The following is a 26,982-nucleotide window of genomic DNA, read 5'->3' as shown; positions in this document are numbered from 1 at the left end:
CTTATCTGCCAATGTTATTTCATGTCCACATTTGCCTTCCTGTTTTCCCTTAAGAGCATTCCTACATCTCATACTCCTCAAAGGATTGGATTGATCCCAGCTGCCTATGCCATTCCTTTTTTTCTGAACAGTGTCTCAATATGCCAGCCATGCCCTTCACTAACTGGAATATATTTTTACCTCAACTTCCCTTATCTCACTTTCTGAAGCCTCCCACTTGTTAGATGTCCTAGAGCTGCAAAAAGCCTCTCCTGATCAACCTTTGCAACTTCCTTATTTAGCCATCTTACCATCCTCCATAAACTTTATCTCATCCAAAACTCTACTATGCTACCCAAAGTCGCATTCAACTGTAGCATTGTCAACCTAGATTGTTTCCTAATCCCCCAATGTCCACTAATTTAACATTGTTGTGCCTAAATCCTGCTAGATTCTACCTGTTCCTATCCTAGTGATCCCCTCTACAACTGAGTCTGGCGTCTACCTCCCTATCTCTTTCATCTTTGCAACTATGCTTTCAGCCATCCAATCACTATTCTGCAAAGCTACTCAACACAAACTAACTTCCTTCCTTCCTTAAAATTCAGCTGTTTGACCACACTCCTAGATTCCTTTTTTCTTTGAGTTGATTTCATTTTTCTCTCAAGTGCCTTTTGTCTACGTTAAAGGTAATATTAAACTGGCATCTGTTGTCATAAATCACAAAAAATAGATGAAAAGAGTTAATTACATTCTTTGAACTAGTACAAAATATTTATGTATTGAATTATTCTCGTTACAGACTATTCAAGAAGTATTGTAAATCATAATTATTGCTGCTCTGTTTCACCACATGAGGGCACAATGAATAAATATTGTTCAAAATTGCTGCATATCTCTTCCGAAAAAAAGTCTTTCTATTGTTTCGAACCTTTTGCAATGAATATTAAAGTCAATTTTCCTGAAAGCTAAAACAGCAAAAATATTATTTTGTTGATTTGGATATATCATACATTAACTAAAACTCAAATTATTCAAAAAAGTTTTTTTGGTTTATTCACAAATGATTTTTCATTTATATTGCAAAACATATCGATAGTTTTCCTGGTTATTTTCTACATGTCATTCAGCACCACAATGTTCAAGAAAACTGACTTTTAATCATTAGACCACATGGTTAAATTTTCATTTTTGTTGTACTAATCACAAAATGGGCACAAGGATATAGACTGTTATGAGAAATTAGATTATTTATTTTACATTTTGTTTAATAAAAAGCTTTGGAGCCAAATCTGGGAGACTGGTCCATGTGATGAACGAGGCTACATCTGCAACTCTCTGCAATTTCTTGTACCCTTGGGCAAGGCTACCAAACTAGTCTTTGATGCATCCTGTAGAATGTTTTTTACAGTGCAACTGTAGAAGTTGTTAAGAGTTGTTCTTCTTATCACCTTAGTCCAACACACTCCATCTTCCACAAATGACACTTATCACTTACCAACATTTCAACTGAACCCAACCACCATCAATCCTCTACTGATCAATGTCTTACTAACCAACAACCTTTACAGTTCTATCTTTCATCAACTCATCCAATGTTCTCCCAGCTAACTACTTTCTCCATATACCCTCCCCCCTACAGGCAAGAGCTCCATCAGCTCTCACAGCCATTATTTTTTTCAAATGCAACTCCCGATTACTCCCAAGCTTTCTTTGAGCCATAGAGTAGGAACACACCGTACCAAATCTTTCCCTCATCTTAAATCTATGTCCCGTGGTTCTTGATTCCCTTACTCTGGGTAAAAGACTGTGCATTTACCTATTCTCACCCTCTCGCGCTTTTATGCATCTCTATAAGATCACACGTCTTCCTCCAGCTCTTCAAGGAATAAAGTCCTAGCCTGCCCAACCTGTCCCTATAGCTCAGGCCTTCATGTCCTGGTAATATGCTCATAAATCTTTTCAAGCTTAACACCTGGGTGTAAACCATTTAGAACTGAGATGAGAAATTTTAAAAAGAGTGGCACGCTGGCGTAGCGGTAGATTTGCTGCCTTATAGCGAAAGAGACCCAGGTTCGATCCCGAGTTTGGGTGCTGTCTGTATGGAGTCAGTACATTCTCCCTGTGACCAGCATGGGTTTGCTCTGAGTGCTCCAGTTTCCTCCAAGGACGTACTTGGCTAATTGGCTTGGTAAAATTGTAAATTGTCCCTATGTGTGTAGGATAGTGTTGGTGTGCAGGGATCGTAGGTCGGCGTGGACTTGTTTCCGCGCTGTATCTCTAAACAAAACTATCTTTCCTATAACAGGGTGACCAAAATTGAACGCAATACTCCAAATTGGAGTATGATTTACACACAATACTCCAAATTGGAGTATGAATATTACCAGGACATGAAGGCCTGAGTGATTGAGAATGATCTGCCATGATCACATTGAATGGCGGTGCTGGCTCGAAGGGCCGAATGGCCTCCTCCTGCACCTATTGTCTAAATGTGGCCTCAAGAATGTCTTGTACAACTATAATATAATCTCACAACTTCTATACTAAATACCCTGACTGATAAAGGCTAATGGGCCAAAAGCCTTCTTGACCACCCAAACTACCTGTGTTGCCACTTTCAAGGAACTATGTACCTGCATTTCTAGGTCCCTTTGCTCTACAACACTCCCCAGAGTCCAACCTATGAAGGACCTGCCCTGGTTTGACTTCCCAAAATGCAACACCTCACATTTTTCTATATCATCTCTTTGCTTCAGAACATTTGCTGGAAGGTCATCAACCTGAAATATCAACACTGTCTTTCTCCCCATGGAGGTTGTTTTGTCTGCTGAATATTATCAGCATATTGTTTTACATCCCCCTATCTTTTGAACTTATAAAACTTAAATTCTTCTTGGGGTTTATTGAAAAATAAATTCACAGGAGTTTAGTTGCTTTTTTCCCTCTTTTACAAAAAGTTGCAACTGCTGATATTCATCTTTGTCATCAGTTAACACAGAATTAGTCGGCTTAAGAATTCTACAAGCTTTAAAAACGGAGGTTATTAACACCCTCCTCTTTGCAATAAATGTCCTTAAATTGAAATAAACCAGGCAGATGTGTAGAATATTTAATGGCAATTTATTCCGCACATCTGTGTTTTACAACAAATTATAGACTTTCCCTGTTTAAAGTTTTTCAGATTTGATCTTTAATTTGTTTATTAACAACTTAACGGTGCAGTTACTTTCACGCGATTTCTGATTTATCTTTTTTCCTGTTTATCTGCCTTCAGCAAAAAGATGGTAACATCCATCAAAACATGAGGAAATGTCAGTAGCTCATATTTTGCTTGAGAAACAATTCAGTCCATTAGGAGCAAATGGCGTTATACTGTTTTCAAGTGTTTTATTACTGGACAAATAATAGGTAAACCGAAATTTAAAATACTGAAAAACAGCTGGCAAAAATATCCGTGATAATGTAGTCCTGTTGCAATGGGTTACTATTTTACCCATTTTAAGCCTGGATGTGACTTGCATGACTTGTTGATTATTAACAGAGCTATTTCCCAGACACACTGTTGGAATGCAGATAATCACAGAATAAGAGAAGTCAGAGAACTGGAATAGCTCTGCGGGTCAGGCTCCATGAACATGGATAAGCAATGTTTTGAGTCAGGACACAAAACATTGCCTATCCATACTCTCCTGAGATGCTGCCAGACCTGCTGAGCTATTCCAGCACTCCAGTAACTTCTTTTGTAAACCATCATCTGCAGTTCATACACAGGCCACGTGGGGAGTGAGCACCCTTCCTATGAGCATCTGTACATACTATTGAGCTCCTATATTGTTACATTCAAAAGTCCAATGTACATATATGTATTCATTCCAATGGCAAACCTAGTTTCTGTCAACTTTTTGTAATTGTTTTTTCTTATCAGTGCTTTTGATGCTATTCATCGGAATACTGTGGAGGTACGATCACCATATTGAACGATTTTCATGTATCATATCATATCATATATATACAGCCGGAAACAGGCCTTTTCGGCCCTCCAAGTCCGTGCCACCCAGTGATCCCCGCACATTAACACCATCCTACACCCACTAGGGACAATTTTTACATTTACCCAGCCAATTAACCTACATACCTGTACGTCTTTGTAACTTCCTAATTGAGGGGAAAATCAATGCAAGTATGTTCATTAATCAGTGCTGGCCTATACAGGGTTGGTTGGGTGAGGCTTTACCAAGACAACTATTTAAGTCTGAAATAAAACAAAAGAATTAATGGACTAAACCAAAGTCTAATGAGCCACGTCTTTGGGTATTTTTAAAGCGGAGATTGACAGATTCTTGATTAGTAAGGGTGCCAAAGGTTACGGAGAGAATGCAGGAGAAGGAGGTGGAGAGGGAAAGATAGATCAGCCATGATTGAATGACGAAGTGGACTCAATGCGCTGAATGGCCCAATTCTGCTCCTATGACTTATGAACTTATGAAATGTTGTAAATAGAGATTGCTTGTACCTTACAAGTACTAGTAAATTATTCAGTAACCAAAACATTGTTCATGTTGATGTAATGGTGGATTATTGACACCCTACAATGGTGAGCTTAGTTTTCATTAATCCACCACTACTCATGTATCAAGTCGTGTATAGAGCTCCTTTATGAGGGAATTTCCAGTTTCCGGTTGTTAGCATGAAAGGGGAATTTAAATGTCACAATTTGCAACCACTTTAAATCAGTTCCTAATACATCAAAGTCCCATTTAAAGTTTAAGCACACTGCAATGCTTTCCTAATTTTGCTAATTAATTGACCCAGTAGCTCTGTGGGACGCTGTCACATAAAGTGAAGGTTTGAAGCTTACCCTATTCACATACTTCTTAGCAAATATAAGATGAATCCATTCCATAAAATAATGGCATGACCAAGAGAACATTGTCACAACATAACAAAAGGAAGTGTGCAATTGAAGGTTTTATTATTGCCTTGCCAGATTATTCCCATCATGTGGAACAAATAATGAGACAATTTCAAAGCAAAACATCTGACATTCACAAATACTTATTTATATTCCTTTTATACTCCATTTACATTACATAACAGATGCCAGATTAAGGGACATTGGTGTTAATAAACCTCTCAAGATAAGTTCACCTCCCAGTTATACTTCAGAATACACAGAAAACACAAAAGTGCCTTCTAAGCAATGCAGCTGCCTTAGGTTCAGTGTTAAAATGACTGATAAAGTAAAATTGGGCCACTTACATTTACCATATAAACAGAAGTAAGGATTTGCTGTTTTGACAAAGATATTGAGGAAATATTAATAATTAGCAATACAAGTATAGCTGGACAGCACTACATTGAATGGACCAAAATGTTCCCACAAGCAAATAATCATTTGTACAGATAAGATGTAACATTTCAACTGCTCTTATATTAATGTTTATTTCAGTTGGATTCCAGATTATTGGTCATGAGACAGCTTCTGTCATTTGCACTACTTGATCCTTATAGAAGGATTACAGGACAATGAAAAATGGGCCTACGATTATGCCACTGGAGAAGGGCCATTGCGTTAAAGCTATGGGCTAGGTCATGTGCACCAGTCTCCTCAAACCCAACCAAAATGAACACTGACATAAAAGTGGTTTCTATTTAATTCTGAAAACCGGTTCCTAGTTACTAAAACAACTATTGTCCTCTTCGAGCCATTAACATTTCTCTAATGTTGTCTTCTGCATCTTTCACACTACGTTCCAAATAGGACTTCCGTTGCTGTCAAAAGAAGAAAAAAATACATGTAATTAATCTGTTACCAAATTGTTCACCTTTAGCTTTTCTATTAATGACTCCAAGGAGACCAAATTAATTGCTGAATCTATCTTTGTATCCATACAATAATCATTGATAAATTAAATCATCAAGAAAAATCTCTAACTGCTCTCTTGTGCGTACTGAGCAACAAAAAAACTAGCCACTTAGTACACCACACCCATCCAGGTGTTTCTCAGACAGCTGAAGTACTTGTGCAACCACTGGATCTATAACATATTTTATCATTTGGGTGTTCTGAAAAAATGTGACAATGATAATGAGTGAACATGAATTCTGTTCATGAAAATAAACTGAGGATGAGTAAATGGACATTCTAATTGAGTAATAGACACATAATGCTGAAGTAATTCAGCAAGCCAGGCAACATCTCTGGGGAAAAGGAATACGTGACGTTTCGAGTCGAAACACTTCTTTAGACAGTTTCGACCCGAAACGTCATCTATTCCTTTTCTCCAGAGGTGCTGCCTGCCCCGCTAAATTACTCTGGAATTTTGTGTCTATCTTCTAACTGAATAACTTACCCTACAATGTACTTTTCTGAATATGGTTTATATTCATTCAAGTTCCATGACAGAAAAAACACAAAACATGTTTTCAGTTTTCTTCTAATTTTCCAGAAATGACAGCCAGAATTTATATTAACAATATTCTTCTACAAGGTTATATTTTTCTATGTGAATGTATACCTACTGTTTTATCTTGTTAATTCATGTAATATTTCCCATGCTATCTAAACACCTATTTTTTTTAATCAATCTTCATCATCACAATTGTGATGTTATGCTGCACACCCAAATCCTGTTTTGTTCACTTAATTCCCAGTGCTGGAAAGTTCCTCATCCACAATTCCACAAATAGATTTATTATTAAAACCAGCCTAAATTTAAGTGTATTTCAAAATACTGCAGCTGAGTCTGTCAGCGTGTTCATTTCTTGGGAGTAAATAGCAGCTTTTAGAATACATAACTCATAATATTTTACCTGCTAACAAACGTGTTGGCTTCAGACATCTGTAATTGTCCTTCCTTAACCATTATTATTCAAGGTGGATCAGGGAGTGAGTGGGACACGGTGTTGACAGCACTGAGGGATGGGCTGCTTTGCTCCCTTGCCCCTTAGCTGGGACCTCCTGGATTCAATACAGATTCCTGTTTCCCCAATTTCTGATCAGAATGTACATGGGTCAATCCCTCTGCAGACTCCCCAATAGCTCTGCTGTAGTACTCTCTCCAAGATCTCTTTTACTCTCTATCCTTTCTGGAACAGACAGAGGCAATGTGTGGTGTTGAGAGCATTCTACACGGAGTCTACCACAACATTGTGATATGGACTTCTACCACAATTTCATCAAACTATCAATTTAGATACGGTATTTTATTATTAATCAGAATGTAAACCTATCTGTACATTGATTAGAATCATTCCAACCTTCCAGAGATCTGAAAATCACCTGTCACTGGAGAAGTAGCAATACTGGCTCCACAAGTCCAAATAAGATAGAGTTAATAAAGCGTAACTTTGCAGCTTTAACATTTTGTTACACAAAACTATAAATTCCATCTGGTTCCCCATCTATTTTCAGAATGTTTGCCAAAACAAGGCAAATTACATATGACCTTCATTCAAGCTTTTAGTTTAGAATTCTGGGTCAGCTACTCCAAGAAATTTCCCAGCTTCATCGTCAACTGAGATCATAAACGCAGTGGAGTAAATGAACTTCATGCTATCTGTCATCTCATTCTCTAACAAAATCACCATCACAAAAGTATATTGTGTACAGTATAAGGGTATATTGCAGACAGTACTAGCAGCACTATGTAAAATAGCCATCATTATGGCAGATAGAATCTAGAACATTTAATCCTGATTCAATTATACCCACAATCATAATTTAGCCAATTAAATTAGTCTATTGTCATGTAAATCTTGCTTGCAGCAACATCAAAAGGTACATAGACTCAGACAACACACAAAAACATAAATTATACTTAAATTATACATGACAGTGAGAAGGAAAAGACTGTGCAAGACATTAATGCACAGTTATAAAATAAGTCCATGATAGTGTGAGAGGTGGTCCGTGGTGTTCCGTTGCAAAGGTAGGATTAGAGTTGTGCACGTCGGTTCAATAACCTGATGTAGGAAAGTAGCTGCTCCTGAACCTGGCAGTGTGAAATTTCAGGCTTCTGTACCTCCTGCCCGACGGCAGCGGCAAGACATAGGACATGACCGGGTTTGATGATAGATGCCACTATCATCAGGTAGTGCCTTATGTAGATGCTTTCAATGGTGGGGAAAATAGTACCTATGATGGACAAGGCTGGGTCCATCACTCTCTGCGGCCTCTTCTATTCTTCTGCATTGGAATTGCCGTACCAGGCCATGCAACCAGTCAAGATACTTTGTACAGTATATCTGCTCGGTTTCTAGTTTGGTTTAGTTTAGAGATATAGTATGAAAACAGGCCCTTCAGCCCACCAAATCGATGCCGACCATTGATCACCCATTCACACTAGTTCTATGTTATCCCACTTTCTCATCTGCTTCCTACACACCATGGGTAATTATTACACGGGCCACTGAACCTACAGATCCACACGTCATTTCAATGTGAGAGGAAAAAGAGCATCTGGAGGAAACCCACGCGGTCACAGGGAAAACATGCAAACTCCACACAGACTGCACCCAAGGTCAGAATCGAACCTGGGTCTTTGACGCTATAAAAAAGCAGCTATATCAGCTGCACCACTGTGTTGTTTAATTTCCCCAACTCCAATGAACACTCTTTCTTCCAAAGAGCTGACTGGGCTTCTCACTCCCCAGATGTTGTCCGACCTGCTGAGTATCCCATGTATTTGTTTCAGATCTCCAGCCTCTACGGTTTTATGCTTCAATTATCAGCCTTGATGCCCATTATCCATTCCAGCTATTTTCATCTTCCATTGCTCCTTCCAGACCTCCCACCAGACACAGGAACAGCTTCTTTCCCTCTATTATTAGGCTTCTGAATGGTACTTCCATAAGCTATTGTACTGTTCAATTCACCTCTACCTCAGACATTGGACTTTGTCTATGGAACTGGTGAGTTACAATGCTGAGAACAATATTCTGCAAGGTACTTAACTTCGTTTTGATCATTGTATAAATATTGCTTTCTGTTTTTTAAAAGATCAATCAATCAGTACTAATGCACTGATAACCGAGTCACCAAATGCCACTTTACTTTTCATCAGGACAACATGGCTCCAGACCACATCACAGGGGCTTGGTTCACGAACATGACCAAGGAGCCGAATTCCGGAGGTGAAGTGAGTGACTGTTTTTGGTATCAAGCCAACATTTGATCAACATGGCATCAAAGAGCTTCTGTAAAACCGGTGTGAATAGGCTTGAAGAGGACCAGATTCCAATGGTTGGAGTCATACCTCACACAGTTGTGGTTAATGGACGTTACTCAACACAGCTATGCAACATCACTGCCAAAATTTATTTGGGCCCAACCTTCTTCCGTTGCTTCATCAATGATTCTCCTTCCATCATAAGGTCAGAAGCAGAGATGATCACTGATGATCAAGAAGGTGCAGAGCAGATTTACCAAAATGTTACTGGATAAGGAATTTGAGAAATTAGGTTAGATTGAAAAAGCTGTAGTTGTTTTCTTTGGAGCAAAGGAAGTTGACATAAGATATAATAGAAGAGTACAGGATTATGATAGATTTGGACAAGGGAAACAAAGGGAAGCATTTGTTGCTGATGGGTCAGAGGCACCGCTTTAAAGTTTTAGGCAGGAAACATGCCACGAGGAAGATTTTAAAAAAAAACATAGCAAGTGGTAATGAACTGGAATTTATTGCTTATATGGGCAACGGAAGTAGAGAATATAAATGATCTCAACAGGAAGTTGAGTAGGCATTTAGAGGGAAATAAACTTACAACATTAAGAGGATATGGAGGGTGTATTGGGAATGCCAGGAATGAGTTATGGTGAATTGACATGGAGACTAATTGCCCCTGCACCTGAAGGCAGAGAGCCAGTGATTGGGTCCCTTGGTATCACTTGCTCCAACCCATTCATTTACAAGAAGGATTTTCAGCAAAGGGATATTGGGAGAGATACACATTGGGAAAGCAGATTCTGGAAAAGTAACAAGAGCACGAAACACGTAAATAGGAAAAGAAAATTTAAATACTAAAAGAATACATAACAGATTCTGTGACGGTGCAGAAACACTAAAATATCTGCCAATCACGGTGGTGTGAGACTTGGAGAACTGAGCAACATTTCTTGTAGTGGAGTCGCAGGTTTTAAGGTGTTGTCAGAGTCTCTACGCAAGTAAACTAGGTGTATTTTACAGATGGTTCACTTTTGATGAAGATTTAAGGTGGTGAATGGGGTACCAATTGAATGGGCTGAATAGTGCCTAAGCTATTTAAAAGTTGCTGGATCTGTACTTACCCAGGCAAATAAAAATTGTTGTATCACATTCCTAAATAGTAAATAGCGGAAAGAGTGTGAGATGGATACCCACTTCTGTCCCTCTTCTGTGACCACAATGTTTAGATGTCTAGTCCAATTGAGTTTTTGATCTATAATGACCCCGGGATGTTGATGGTGGAGACTTGGGAATGGTCATGCTATTAAATGTCAATGGTAAGTGGTTAACCTCTCTCGTTGGAGATGGTTATTTTCTGACACAGACGAGTGTCACTTGCCACTTATCAACCTATGTTCAAATGTCGACAAGATCTTGTTGCATGTAGACATGGTCTGCTTCATTTTCTGAGGAGTAATGAATTGAATTGAACATTGTTAAACGGAAATATATTGATTATTAAATTTAAGAAAAAATGTTGGATATGCACTAGAAAAGTGTCCACTATTCGGCCATCTACCAGCACACAGAACTTTAAAATACAACTACAAAGCTGAAAGAAAAAGTACGCCCAGCACTCTTTCATTCAAAAATGTGTCCAGTAATCTTATGAAATATTTCCTTGAAAGATCAAGGAGAAATAAATCTGTAGATAGTGTTCACAAAAGTTGTAAATAGCATAACAGATGAAGTGAATTGAATGGAAAGACTTTACACTGATCAGTCAGATGCACATTTCTCATCAATCTACTCTTCTTCTATGTTCACGTTGTATTAGTGCAGATATTTTCAATCATAAATTTCAATTTTTGTTTCCCATCAAAGCATATATGGTGCTCTGCTAAAGGAAATTTTATAAGGACTGAACTACTAGTAATGAAATCATCTAATTTTATAACTATCCAGGAGAGATAAACATCCAGTCATCCAGCATACCCAGCAGGCATTTACCAACATGTATTTGAATCTTTTAATAAAAGTAACTTAAGTTTGAGCAAGTACATTCTGCCAGCAATCTGGTACTTCATGAACTGCATGTTTGTTAAGTGCATCCAATGCATATATTCATACATTTGGGGACATTAAATAATCAATTTTAAGTAATGTAGGTCAACCCACACTTTAATCTAAGATATGAAGCACAAAGCACATCGAAGATAAAAAGGCCACTAAACCACATCATCCTTAAATTCGCATTTTTAATTCCTTCCTTTCCACAACCGACTCACAACTCGGACCAGAAAAATCATCCACAAAGGTCCGGTAAAATCATTAATGCTTACTCATATTGAATGACTTGGAATTAAGAATTATGAAAAGCCAAAACATTTCAACCGGAGCCAAGGTAACCAGACAACTGGGATGACTAGAACATCTCTGGGATGGGGAAGTGCAGTGGCCATTTTGCTACGTCCTGAATAGGTGGTATCAAGACAAAGGTCAACATGGATGATGCTTTCTGAATTTCAGAGCTCATACGCAAAAGCTACATCCATGTATCTGTTGATTACGGTCACTTTTAAAATGAAGTGAAGCCAAGTTTAAAATAAAAGGCATAATTTCTTTTAAAAAGTTGATTGTTAAAAAGTATTTTTTATGCTATCGTTCCCGTTTTATTAATCAACAGGATGCTATTCTATGATTAATCTAGCACTCATCGCCTCCAAAATTGCTGAGGGTATCCAGTAGTTTTGTACGGAACTATTGCAAACACCAGTTTGGGAGTCTTGCGCAAATATGCAAGTCCTGAAATTACTGGTTCATATTGGGCAACGTTATGGGAAGTGGATAAATGGATTCTGTATATGGCATAAGCGGAGTCATGAGAATCCATATCTGTAGGAGTCAATGGCTGTAGATTTACACCCAGTTAAAGTTAGTGTGTGGAACTTTAGCCTCTTTCCCATTTCCAGGGAGCGTTTATGTGTGTTTATACTCCAAGGTCACATGGAGGCAGTAATGATCCCAGCAGAACGTTAATAAATATTTGTTTGTCCAAGTCCCCTGACTTCAGCAGGTCTGAGGCAGGGGTAATAGATCCAGTGTTGGAGATCTGTCCTACAAACTGTAGTGGAAAGAAGGAACAGCAGATGCTGGTTTACAAAAAAAGACACAAAATGCTGAAGTAACTCAGTGGGCCAGGCAGTATCTCTGGAGAACATGGACAGGTAATATTTCGGGTACTACAGCATATATTATACATTAAAAAATGAAAGTATTTGTAAATTTGGTAATTGTTAGTTTCCTTTATAATGCAGGTAGATTTTAACATTTGTTAAAGTTTCTCCAATATCCGTGTTATATAGTGGTTATGCTATAGTGTCTGCAATCTCTGACAGTCAGAGGTTTTCATTCAAGATAAGTAACACAGTAATAATTAAAGCAATCTATATTAATTAAAAATGTAATATATTTATATCTTTCTTTCTTGAAGTAGTCTCTCTGGTCATATGGGCTTATGGGATCCTATTCTAGGTTTAACCTGACAGTGGTTTAACAAACAGACTCCTCATGGAAGTGTTGGGTATGTTAGCAGGTTTGTGCTCCAAGTTTGTGTGGAAAAATGACCGTCACAGCTATTTGGAAGAACTTGGCACCATTGACAGAAGGCAAAACCTGGGAAGTAGCCCCTGCCTTTGTCAGAAATATTTTTAAGCATTGCATGGGTGAGCCTGGTTACACACTCAGTGACCGGCGATCACATAGTCCTCATCATTTTAAATCTAGAGTGACCTTCTGCAAATTCAGCTTTTCAGATGTGATTTGGCGATGTCTGCCACTCACACTCAGACCTGGCAAATATGAACAGCAACCTGAACTTGGCAAATATCAGACCAACAGATTAATAGCTTCCTTCGACATTTTCGCTATGGAAATGGGTTCTGGTGCTTTGGGGATGTTCTGGTGAAATTGTTCATGGGGAAATGTGTCATCACCTTCATTCATTCAGATAAAATTTTTATTCATTACATTATGGAGGAAGTAAGAACAGGGTGAGTGATGACTTAGTCAGGTGATGACTCAAATCTTCAACTCTAGGTGGTAGTTATAATTGACAGGAAATGATATATCATCCAAAAAGAATGAATGGATGAATCGTTTCAGCTTTATGCCACAAATTATGTCGAATACTCAGCTCTGGTGTATGTGAAATAAAGTGACCAGACATACAGTATTATCCTTAAGTAGGTTAACTGTAAATAGTGAATTTTTCTACTGTTACAGTAACCTAATATTGTTTGATGTGGTAAGGCCTATTTATTCAAAGATTATAAGAAATACAAATGTTTTCTATATTAGAAAATGGGTCTCTCTTTATTAAAGTGCTGCCTACCGTTCCCCCAGGCTTTCCTGAATTCACTTACTTATTCTTACCAATGATTCCATTAGATATGAAAGGCTCAACCAAGTAACCATTTATCACACAAACTGAAACAATCAAGGCAAGTTATCCAGTTGATCTGTGTTACAAAAGTGATTCTGAGTATATTTTATATCTCAACATATATTTTTCTGTACATCAGTGTATGACTGACGAATGGAATGGCCTCTCTGGAAGGTAGAGGGTGCGTGATGGTGAATATTAATCAAGTTTCTTTTCCTGATCACAGTCTAACTAATTCGCAATTAACTTCAACAGTGTCAGTCGACATGCTGCACTCAATGCAGACTCATAAGGGCCAAATGGAGCATATCACATGCATGGGATCCACAATTCACTGTAAGCAGTTATTGGCAGGAAGGAAGAAAAATTAAAATAAAAACTGGTAGAGGAAGAAGCCGATTATGAAAAATGTAAAAGACAATTATATGTTCTCCACACTTCTTGATGCATCTCATTTATCTTCAATGCACAGCTGTAGAGTTTCCAATAAATACTGGATGACATGACACGCCTTACAGATACATATAATGTGGTAAAGATAGTGACCACAAACATCCTATATTTTCATATTTTGTGATGGTTTTGCAAATATACAGCATTAAAAGGAAAACCTATGAGCTGAGCTCAAACAAGTTTCTATTTATCCTTCAATTACAGTTACTCATGTGGTGAAACAGTTGTTAAGAAGTTTATCGGCAGTACACTGGCGCAGCTGGTAATGCTGCTGCCTTACAATGCCAGACTTCTGGGTTCAAACCTGACCTCAGCTGCTGTCTGTGTGACGTTGCACATTCTCCCTGTGCCCTCGTAGGTTTCCTCCAGGTACTCCGGTTTCCTCCCAAATCCAAAGATGTGTGGGTTTGTAAGTTAAGTGGTCTCTGTAAATTGCACCTAGTGTGTAGTGGATTAGAAAGTGAGATAACAGAACTATGTGAATGGATGATTGATGGTCAGCGTGGACTCAGTAGGCCAAAGGGCCTGTTTCCATGCTATATCTCCAAACTGAACTAAACTAAATTTGAAAAGTGATACAAATCTCTGGTTTTCAAGAGACCCTTTTAAGTTTTTAGGCATAATGCAAAAGATATTCTTTCATTATTGAGTATTCCACAAGCAAACCTGAGAAACAGCAGAGAATAAAATACAAATTTAGCTTTCAGTTTCAATCGTCCCAGAATTTGTCCTTCTGGAAATAGTTTATTATCAAAGGAAAAGGAACGTGTCAACAACTTGTGGCTATCATTAAATCGTAATCAAAACAAGTGACTTCCAAAATTTCTTATGTATTAAAAATTGGGATTACTGTAAAACAGAATGCAATTATTCTCAATTAAACACAGCTGTAAAGAAATGACAAACGGGTATCAACCTGATTTATTGCAGGTTTCTTCACCAAAAAAAATGTTCATTTTTTTCCCAGTACCTTCCATCAGCTCAAATATATCAGGCAACACCCAACATAATCAACAGCTTTAAGAAGATTAATACTAAGGCCAGATCTGACACTGCATTAAATCAGGAGGTTTTTTTTAAAGGGTCCTTCATGTAGCCAAGACTTTCTTTGGTTTTAATGTCTCAGTCAAACTAATTGATTTTTTTGGGATTGGAATGAGGCCAGATGTGCGTAGCTGATTTCTGAGAGCAAGTCTAAAAACATTGCCTAAGGATGAGAGATCAAATTTCAATGAAAGGTGCAGACAATTCCACTTCCACTGGTTAAATAATATTCCATTGGAAAAGCACAAAAATCTTACAAAGTATTTCAAAAAGTAGCATATGGTTTAGAGCTTGACAAAAAATCTGAAAGAATTCTGCTGCAGCTACATTCATTTAGCACTGACTGTGGTTACTGACACACTGTCTAGCCACAGGAAGAAGCGAAATGAAGGTCAGACAAAGATCAGACTATTACATCCTCCACTTTCATAAAGTTGTTCCACCGGAATTTTCTACCTCACCCACTTAAGCCACCCACTTTATTGCTAATTCAACCATCCTTAACCAGCTCCTTAATCAACACAAAGAATCATAGGCTGATGCAGCTGCCAAAAATGGCACTGGAAATTTTAATATTGCTTGGAGTACCGCATTGCAAAAAACTGACAATATGGAAATCTGAGCATAAATAGCAGCAGGTGCTTGAAATTTGAAACAAACGCAAAAAACGCTGCAAGCACTCAGCAGGTTAAGTGGCATCAAAGAAAATCTGAAGTGGACACATTACAGATACCCAGATCCAAGGTATCTGTTAAAAATATATATTCCATAGCAGGCCTCTGGAATTATCTTTGCACATTACACCTTACTCCTCTGCCTACCTCGAAAAGACTCATTAAAGCCAATTGAACTGTCAACTGATCAGGCCATATAATTGTACTTCAACAAATGAATATTTAGAACAGTCCTATTTAAACCCACAGTTACATGAAGCTTTATATGCTGTACATATCAAAATCTTCTTCTTGGCTCAGCCTTATGAAGGATTTTAAGCTCTATCTTTCACCCAGCTTATGTTGCACAGGAGTCATTTGTTTATCAGTCTAATAAAAAAAATGTTTTCTGTTGATTGATCGCCAGATATTATTTGCTATGGCTCATTTACAATCCAGATTGGCCAAATGTACTTCTAGGATCAATATTTATTTACCATAAATTTACCCAACTTCAATATTATTATTCTAATGTAAACTATACTAAAAGATTTCTATTAACTTTACTTTGACACCATTGAAACAAATTAAATCATTTCACCGGCCAGCACAGCGGAATAAATTCTAAGAATGTGGTGTTATGAGAAGTGAATGAAATCATGAAGTAGAAAAATTAGCTCTGCATTACTGTAAGAAGTCACTGGATCTCTGTATTGGGCATTTAGCGGTTTTGAAGCAAATCACATAATGTGACTACAACAGAAGAATATTATATGCAACCTTATCAGTGCAGAAATTAGTTTTAAATAACCTCACAAAATGCAACATTTTATGAACATTTCTAAACACAATGGATAATTCAATTTCAAGTATGGTGTGCCCCATTTACATCAGATTTCTAGACAATTTTAATTTGATTTGAAATGTTTTCCCTGTCAACCAATTATAACAGACTGAAGCTTTGTTCTACATAGGCAGGAAGTTTTCCTAATGCCTGTTGGAGTCATTACCATGCACAAGTCATTCTCACGATCGTGCTCTTGCTCAGAATTTCTGACATGGACACTGAATGAAAGGGAAGTGTGAAAAATTGCTAGAGGGTGCAATTGACCTTGTCACTCTTACGTTGCAGTAAAGTTGGGCCATTCTTGATCTGATGTTTAAAATTAAAGATGTGTAGGAAAGAACTACAGATGCTATTAAAATAATTACACAGAGAGTGGTGAATCTGTGGAATTCTCTGCCACAGAAGGTAGTGAGGCCAGTTCATTGGCTATATTTAAGAGGGAGTTAGATGCGGCCCTTATGGCTAAAGGGATCAGGGGGTATGGAGAGAAGGCAGGTACGGGACACTGAGTTGGATGATCAGCCATGATCATATTGAATGGCGGTGCAGGCTCGAAGGGCCGAATGGCCTACTCCTGCACCTATTTTCTACGTTTCTATGTAAAAGAACTGGAGCGAACAGCAAAAAGTTGGAGTGAATAGTAAAACTTTGGAAATTCCCTATCTTTACCTCATCCTGAACCCAACTTAATGCAAGACAAAATTAGGGCCAAATGTTACGTTTCTTGTAAGGGTTGTGGCTTGGAACACTCCAAAAAACAAATTTCATCCATGGGAAGTCAGCACTTTTAGGAGAGCTTTTTTTGACCTTTCACTGTTGATTTAGTCTGATTGCAATACATTCTGGCATGAATGCAAGTGAAATTCTTTCGATCCTGGAAATCCTGATGGGGATCGGACTTGAGCAGTGACAACCCCAATGGCCAGATCTATGGAACTGAAACAAAAGTGGAGATACAGAGGGCCGTGAAATTAACTCTGTGCTCGTCACAACCAAAGATAACTTTCTTTTTAAGCTGTACAGAAAAAGCCCTAAAATCTCAGAATAAATTCAAGATAGCATTCTCCAATCATTCCAAATAATTGAGTGCTTCAAGTTTTAACCGAATTCTACTTTGAGAATAATAAAAAGATGCATTGAATGTGGCATCTTTTTATTATGTTCTCACATCTTTCCCTCCACTACCTCAAATTCTACACACCATAATGGGCCTAATAGTGCATCAGGAATTGCTGTTGGTGATGTTATCATTCATTGTGAAAGAAGAGTTCAAATTTTCGATGTTTATAAGAATCTCACCATATTTTCCTTATTGAATTTTGAGAAATAAAGTGTGTACATTACCTACATCAGATATATGGCCTACATTACTTTAACAACATTTCCCATTTTCTTTTAAACTCACAGAAGAAAACCAATTGTAGCACCCCAAGGCTTCTAAGGCTTATCTGAGTTTAGCTCATACATCAAGGACCTAAAATTGACCATGCAAAAAAAAATCTTTAGCCGTCCACTGTAATTACACAAAATGAAGTGCCATTAATCTTGGAGGAATCCAAGCTAAAGGCAAATAACTTGAAATACCTCATTGCAGACCTTGAACTCTTTTTTCTGTAACTGTAACGCTACAATGCTATAATAATATATTCTGCACTCTGGTGTTTTTCTCTTTGTACTACCTGTTGTACTTACGCAAGGCTTGATTGTACTCATGTACAGTATGATTTGACTAGATAGAATGCAAACAAATCTTTTCAATGCATCCCAGTGCACATGACAGTACTGTCATGTCAATAGGCACTTTTTCTGAACTCGCCTATATTTGTTAGTAGGAATGTAACTGGATAATTGGATTCTGTAATGTGTGTTTGAAAATCAGCACATCTATTTATCAGTTTATTCAATCAAATACAGCATTACCGTCTACATTTTGTTTGTGTAATGGTACATTACAATGAACTTACATGCAAGTGTTATCCTGCGTTTCTTTACGTTTCTTCAAAATCACACTTTTTTTTTCTTAACCCATCAATTCCACTGAGCCAGTAAGTGGTGCTGCACCTGACTATCTTCTTACCCATAAGAAGATAGAACTAGTGTACAGGGATTGCTGTAACTTGGTGGGCTGAAGGGCCTGTTTCCACACTGTATCTCTCTAAACTCTAAATAAGAGTTGATTCTCATAAATCTTCCAGAATCTAAGATTGTTTTTACTGAGGGGCGGAGAATTTCTTGTATCATCGAAAACAGAGTATTTCACTTCCAGGAGTTTTCAGATAGAAAACACTTCTTTTAAAATGGATAGAATCTTATTGTGTAATTATTTGAAAATTATGAGACCTTATGATCATTCCGTCATAAATGATGCATTAGGTTGCAGAATGAATGGATCCTTACAGGATTTCTTACTCCAGCTGTCTGATGTAATGGGTGGAACGTGAAAGTCACTTTAAGTTGACTCGTTGTAAACAAAATTTGAGAAAGTGTGCTGAGTGTTCTTTGTGAAGCTTCCATTGCTGTGATGACCCTCGCCATTTATTCATAGACAAATGAATGCACAGTGTAACATTACCCCCTCAAATTTCTGAGCATTGGTGGCCATCATATAAAAATATAGCTGCACAACATATTTCAAAACAAGTTCAGATACAAAACCACTCCAATCTTTCCCCTGACGAAACAACAGAGGAATGTCTCGGCATACACTGCTTTTTCAAGTATTCTGATGTCACTCTGTCCTCTATGCTTGGCATGCTAACAAGTTCTCAGTTTCAGGAGAATTAATCATACGTGACAGAGAAGTTATATGATACACCAAGAATATGTTCATGGCAATTAATAACTGCTTACATTGTATAATGTAATACACCACATAATATTGACCAATGCGGGAAGTATTTATTGCTCTATAAACAATCCCACCAAAATTGCTTATTTGGGTCCTATGTGTAATGAATTAGGACAGTCTCAATCCAGTAGAGTGACTTCCATAGTGCAAGCCTGTCCTCAAACAGGAAACCTCAGAGAAATCAATAGGATTCCTGGTGTGTGAAAGGAAGAAGTGGGTGTTATGTCTGATAAACATACGTGTTGGTGTGGTAAAGTAATGGCTGTTTTCATGGCAGTTTCTAGAATATTCTTCTTGGAAGACCGTAGTTTAAGCCTGTCAAAACTCTTGCCCCAAATGAAGTCCTATAATTTTTTATTACTATGCAGAGGAAACAAATTCTGTTGGTTTAGGGGGCATTATTCTGAATTTGGATTAGTCATATAATGGAGGTTATCTTAATTTTCATTTTGACAATTTACACTTGACAAAAGATGTTTTGGCCAGATTTTAAAGAATTGATACAACTTCAGTTGGTATAGTCAAGGGAGTCAAGAGTGTTTAACTGGCATATGCAATGAAACAGAACAGCGATATTCTTACATGCAGTAGCACAACAGGTTTTTAAACAGAGTACTCAATGGATAACATTATAAGCAAACAAACTAAAACAAAGTACAATAAATAATAGTGTAATATAGTGCAAAACAAACAGAAGTCCGAAGTTCCTAATGCAATCAAGACAGTTTGTAGTTTAGTTGGTGTTTGTGGTGTTCAATAGCCTGATGGTTGTTGGGCAGAAGCTGTTGCTGGAGATCATGGTTTTCAGACTCCTATATCTTTCTTCTAATGGCAGGAGTGAAATGAGGGAATGGCCAAGGTGGTGTGGGTCCTTGAAGATGCTGGCTGCCTTTTGGAGGCAGCGCCTCCTATAAATCCCTTTGTTAGTGGGGAGGTCAGTACCCGTGACCGTTCGTTCTTCAGCGTTCAAGTTGCCGAATGAGAGCATGATGCAACCAAACAATATACTCTCTACCGCACACCTGCAGAAGTTCAAGAGGGTATTCGTCGACATGCCAATCTCCTAAGGAAGTAGAGGTGTTGATGGGCTTTCCTTAGGACAGATCTTCAGAGATATGCACGCCCAAGAAGTTATGTTGTTGACACTCCACCACTGATGAAGAAAGGTTTGTGGATTCCTCTTCCAAAGTTAATAATATGCTTGTTCTTATACCGACATTGAGAGCAAGGTTGTGGTTCTGGCACCAATCAATCGGACAATCGATCTCCCTCCTATACTCTGAATCGTTACCCTTAAGTCGCCCAACAACAATGGTGTCATCTGCAAATTTAAAGATCGATTGAAACTGTGTCTAGCTACACATTCATGGGTACAGAGTGAATTGCACAGGGGACTGGCACACAGCCTTGAGATGCCCCTGTGCTGATGGTTATCGAGGACGAAGCTTCGTTACCCATTCGTACCAATTGTGTTCTGTTGCTGAGGGAGTTGAGGATCCAGCTGCTAAGGAATGCGCAGAGATCCAATTCCCTGAACTTGGTAACTTTTGGAGGGGATGATGTTGTTGAACGCCGATAGTAAATGTATTCTTGCATTTGCATTTCACATTTACAGTATTCAGAACTTTCCTTCCTCCACTAGATTTAGATCTTTTTCAGCTTCTCCTATTCACAGCTCCATAATTTTTAATCCCTTAGCAGACCTTCCAACATTTGATTTTACAAATTCATAATTTTGATGTCCAAAATTCAGAATTTTACATCAAAATCCATAATATGGCGCGCGTAGTGCAACTTTTCCGCAAAAAAAAATTATGCACGCCAAATGCGCATATGCGTTGCGCTACATTCATTTGTGAAAATCGACAATTATTTCCAACAGTCTGTAGTTCTTGGACTACATGTACATTGTCAGACCTATCATCAGTATATTCTGCTGTTTAAAGAAAGGTTATTGAAAAGAAATACTTTTTACAACACGAAGAAAAAATTGTTTTGTTTTGTTTTTTCTATTTAGTTTTTTCCTTACATAGCCCGATTCTCTTGGTATTGAATAAAAGAACAATGGTCATAAAATGTATGACTAAGTCATGAAGAGTTTCATTTAAAACTGCGCATTCCTAATTTCATTGAAGACATACTTGCTCCAGTGGTCTTCAACAGCAAATCACAACGGTCCATGTCCCCCCACACTACCCTCCCCCCTATCCCATTCCTCTCCCCCACACACTACCCTCCCCCATTCCCCTCCCCCACTCCTCCCTCCCCCACCTCCACACCCCCTCACCCTTCCTCTCCCACCCCCACTCCTCATCCCCACTCCCCCTCCTCATCCCCACTGCCCCTCCTCATCCCCACTCCCCCTCCTCATCCCCACTCCCCCTCCCTTCCTCCGTTCCTCCACCTCCCCTCTCCCGCCCCCCAACCCCATGCACCCACCCCCATCTCCCCTCGACATCAACAGGCCTCACGCTACGCAGCAAAGCCAGGCCAGGCCAGCGGCGAGCGGAGAGGCTGGGCCAGCACAAGGCATGGCCAGCAGCGAGGCATGGCCAGAGGCGAGGCGTGGCCAGAGGCGAGGCGTGGCGAGAGGCGAGGCGTGGCCAGAGGCGTGGCCAGAAGCGAGGCGCAGCCAGAGACGAGGCGTGGCCAGAGGCGAGGCATGACCAGAGGCGAGCGGCAAGGCTGGGCTAGCGGCGAGGCGGGGCTAGTGGTGAGGCATGGCCAGTGGTGAGGCATGGCCAGCGGCGAGGCGGGGCGAGGGGCAGGGCAAGCGGCAAGGCATGTGTTTTGCGGAAAAATGTGAAGGCGAAATCGGAATGGCGGAAATTAAATAAGAAAGCAGAAACTTTCCGCCAAATTCGGAAGGGTTAGAAGGTTTGCCTTAGCCATTTCTTTCATGCATTTTTGTCATTTAATTCTTCTCTACCAATTACAGACTTTTCCTTATGTTTACCTTCCTTCCCCCTCTCTCTAACTTTTATTGCTTCTGATGAATGGTCAACAATCTGAAGCATTAATCCTGTTCCTCTCTCCAGATTCACTGCATACTTCATTTTATCCAGTAAAATGATAAATGACTGGTCTCTCCAAATATTTTAATTCATAGAACAATAATCTAGAATGAATTTTGGATGAATCAGTTATCATTCGATGTGTGAATGATCGAATTAAATCGTGTTAATTAAATGTATGCCAAGGAAAGGAAATAATTAAAAAAAGACAATCTGAGCCATTGAATGAATATGGACTGAGAAGAATACAGGATATAAAACAGGAAGAATGCCAGATATCATTGTAGAGAATTGAAAAACATTGAGAAGATAAAGTGATTTGATCAGTCTGAAGAAGGGTCTCGACCCGAAACGTCACCCATTCCTTTTCTCCCGAGATGCTGCCTGACCTGCTGAGTTACTCCAGCATTTTGATTTCAACTCATGTTAGTTAGTTTTGTTAGTTCAGTTTATTGTCATGTGTACTGAGGTACAGTGAAAGGCTTTTTTGTTGTGTGTTATCCAATCAATGGAAAGCCTATACAAGATTACAATCAAGTTGCTCACAGTATACAGTGAGCAATTGCAATGAATGATTGCGGACCAGCAGACAGGGAAACGCCTGGCCTTGGTTCTATCTTGCTAAGAACTAAGGCCATGTTACTTATTCCCCTGCAAATGTCGAAGTGATCAAACTGAATTATATTAATATGGGATACATATCATACAATTCATCTAGTCTCTCTCGAATATTTACATTTAAATGGCAGTATTTCTAGAAACAGATGCCAGCTGGACTTAAAATAAAACAAGTTCTGGAGGAACTCAGCAGGTCAGGCAGCATCTGTGGAGGGAAAGGGAGAGATGATGTTTCAACTCGGAGCCCCTTTGTGAAGAAATTTGGCCAGCATTTTCACTTTTGCTCAAGATTCCACTGACTACAGTATCTTGTGGCTGCAGCAAACTTACTTTGCTGGCAAAGGGAAAAAAACTGATTGGAACAAAAATCATGTTGTAGTTTTATATGTTCAAACGAGATACTTTGCAAGAGGAGCGACAGGAAGTATTGTAACAAACTCACTTTAGAAGAAAGACATGACCCGCAAATTTATAGATTGACCGTTTTAAAAAATGATAATATAAATCATATCTGTGGGTAAAAAGAAACACAAATGAACTATTCTTTTGGAGAGAAATAATCCACCATACTGCAAGTTCCTTGAGGTTTAAATAACACAAACTCATTCTCAACTATTTTGAAACAGAGACAATTTCAGGAATGCACAAATTGCTTAAATACACAAATTGCCTAACTTAACCATTAAGAAAATGTGCACGCAGGTTACTGGAGCACCCCTCAACGAATGATAAGGATGATGGAGTCTTGCATATAGATAAAAACTATTTGCAAAGCTGTTCCAACTTAATTCCGTGGGAAAACACTGATCCGAGAGTGTAAGATGAGTAAAATAACTTCTGATCCAAATATAGCTACTTTGTATGCATTAACTAACAAAACAGAAACAGAATGGGGAATTTCCAGTGTGAGGAGTACTCTGCTGGAAATCATGGCAGTAGCATAAATAAGTCCACTCTCCTTTACAATCAGAAGGATCCCTAATATGCCAAGCCATCCTTTCATTATACTGCAAACTTCCCAGTACATATGATATGTCATTAAAATGTATGAATTGTACACGACCTATTTAATCAAAGAATGAATAAAAAATATATAAATTCCTAGCTTTGGTATTTAACAAAAAAAAACAAAGGAAGCCAAAAAATGAATCAATCTCTTTACACTAACATAAATTTTTCCTTCCAAATAAAAAAGAACAGGTAAACACCATTTTGGTGCAATTCACAATCCCAGCTAGTGACATTCACAGAATTTAAATTTTATAGCGCCTTGAAATTGGTGACTACAAAGCCAGCAGGAATGTTTTTAACATTTGGGTAATTGATTGGCCAAGGGCATTAATTAGCCATCCATCTTTTCCACTAAACAGTCAGCCATAATTTTGAGACACTGGTGTGATTTGAATCAGGTAAACTGTGAATGCCAAACAGATGACCAAAAGCCAAATGCAAATCACCACTCTTCAGCCTTCCAGTAATCAGAGTGCAGTAAGCCAGCACAGTCTCACAGTTAAGGCCTTGGAAAGCAGGTGTAAGAAGCTGACATTTTTGCCACGGTGGATTTTTATTTAACCTAGAAAGATATGTTATAAGGTCATAAGGAATAGGAATAGAATTAGGCCATTCGGCGCATCAAATCTACTCCACCATTCAATCATGGCTGATCCATCACTCCCTCCGAACCCCATCCTCCTGCCTTCTCCCCATCACCTCTGACCTCTGTACTAATCAAGAATCAAGATGTTATGCTCTGCAAATATTTTTTTACAACTTTCTTTGATGCTTTAAAATATATATATTTATATATAATTATCACTTGTTTTAAGTAACATTTTAAAACACCACTCATTTTGCTCCATTCTTATTTATTTATTTAAGTACCTTTACATTAAAAAAACGTAATACTTGTTTCCTTTTACAATTGTTATCGTCAAGAGCTATAAAACTTGAATTTAAAGGTCCTTTTCACAATTTCAGGATAGCTTAAAGTGCGTCACTGACAATCAAGTGTATTTGCAGTTTTACTGTGGTGTAGAGCAATGTGTCAGTTAACGTGCGTGCCTTGTGGGAGATAAATGACCAAATATTTTTTAAAGAATATTGCTTGGGGATAAATAACAACCAAGCTGCTTTTACACATAGGTGCAGCCTATCTGCAAGGTTGTATCGGTACCATCCCACCATTCCTTCACTGAAGTTTCATTCTATAATATGTGCTTATCTTACAACTAATAATTGTTGTCTGGTTTGAACCCACAATCTCCTCCACAGACATGTCTACTATCACTGCCTAGGGCTGACTGACACCTCAAATCCAGGGCTTCTCTCTGCTCAAGTGCGGAGCAAGCAAACAAATAGGCTGGTTACGTGTGTGAAAGCACATCTACCTCGATCATCACTGCAGTCACTCATTTTTAAAGGCATACCAACTGCATTTAAATTTATTTGTAATTCAATTACTTTATTTCTATCAAAGGCTGTAAGGCTGTACACCACAACACCTGGGAGCCCTCAGGTAGTGCCCTACATGCCTTCAATAAGACTGTTGAAAAAGATTAATGACAATTTCTCAACATTTACCCCTGCAGTATTCCACTAAATACTTCCCCTCACGTAGAACCACTTCAAATTAATACTTATTTTCTTGCCACAGGAATCCAACCACATCTATATCTAGTTTGATCTGCCAGCAAAACCACAAATGTTTTACTTACAAATGTATGTGGACCACATTAGCTCCCATGCTCAAATATGCAATTGTAGTTAAAGTCCACGTTGATGATAAAACTTACTCAAGATTTTTTGAAACACGATACATAATTATGTTGATGTATCTAATAATCAAAAGAAAATCTATAACTAAAAAAAAAGTGTATTACAAATCCATAAATCCAAATTTTGAAGGTGATATATCCAAGTAAACCATCACAAATATAATTGTATCAATAAGCAATCCATTAACTTTACTTAACAAACATCTTGCTGCCACAGATCCCGAGTTGGACAGCACAGACACTTTGACAGGATCTTTGGCGCAGTTCGTCCATGCCGTACATGATACCCTTCTTAGCAGCTTGCCTGCATTTGGCCCATATCCCACTAAACTTGTCCTTCCCATTTACAGTCCAAATATATTTTAAACACTAATGTTGCACCCGTCTTAACCACTTCTTCTGACAGCGTATTGAAATATCCACCAACCTCTGTTTCAGATCCCCATTACATCTTTCCCCTCTTGCTTTAAAACTTTGCCTACTAGTTTTAGATTTCCTACCATGAGAAAAACAACTGACAATCCATCCCTATCTATGCCCCTCTTGATTTTATAGAGTTTTATAAGGTCATCCCTCAGCCTTCTTCACTCCAGAAAACAGAGCCTATCCAGTTCTCTTCTCATAAACATAATAAGGAACTAATGTCCACCTCTTTGCAGAAGCACAGTTTTTGGAGCTCTCCATCACTGACATTCAAATTAACTGCATTAGGTTCTTCAACAATTTATCTTATTTTGTCAAGACAGACAGTATAACTGAAGTACCTTAGATGCCTTACTGAGGGTGATTCAAACGTTTAACTTTGCTATCGGTACCAAAGATAATAATTGATGCACTGGTCATTACAATTAAGCTAACATTCATTCACTCTTAATCTCATTTATGAAAGAATCAAATAATTAATTGACCAATTTACAAATATTCAAATGTTTTGCACTTTGAGACTAAATATATTTTACTATAAAACAATTATTTAAACTGATACTAAACATATCCTGAGGGTATACAAACTATTTCGACCTAGCTACAGCGATATAACATGAAAAGCTGTTGCATGAGTCACTGCTGAGTAATCTTGATTACTGTGTTATTTGCAATGTCGCTGTACACACCCATTACCTAAGAAGCAAGATGTTGTGTATCCTAGGCAATTTGGAAA

General features: G+C 38.3%; 1 protein-coding gene across 1 annotated transcript in view; it reads right to left on the bottom strand.

Annotated features, from left to right (window-relative positions):
• Nucleotides 1-4,932: 4,932 nt before the first annotated feature.
• Nucleotides 4,933-26,982, bottom strand: part of pfdn1 (prefoldin subunit 1) — a 69,091-nt gene continuing 47,041 nt past the window's right edge. The window contains exon 4 of the mRNA XM_078411082.1: nucleotides 4,933-5,754. Within this exon, the coding sequence (XP_078267208.1) occupies nucleotides 5,671-5,754 (84 nt within the window). The 3' untranslated portion in view covers nucleotides 4,933-5,670. The remainder of the gene's footprint in view (nucleotides 5,755-26,982) is intronic.

This window comes from Rhinoraja longicauda, chromosome 14 (genome assembly GCF_053455715.1).
Source record: "Rhinoraja longicauda isolate Sanriku21f chromosome 14, sRhiLon1.1, whole genome shotgun sequence".
In the NCBI taxonomy this organism is placed as follows: domain Eukaryota; kingdom Metazoa; phylum Chordata; class Chondrichthyes; order Rajiformes; family Arhynchobatidae; genus Rhinoraja; species Rhinoraja longicauda.
Note: the sequence above shows the minus strand (reverse complement) of the source record. Positions and strands in the feature narration are given on the sequence as shown.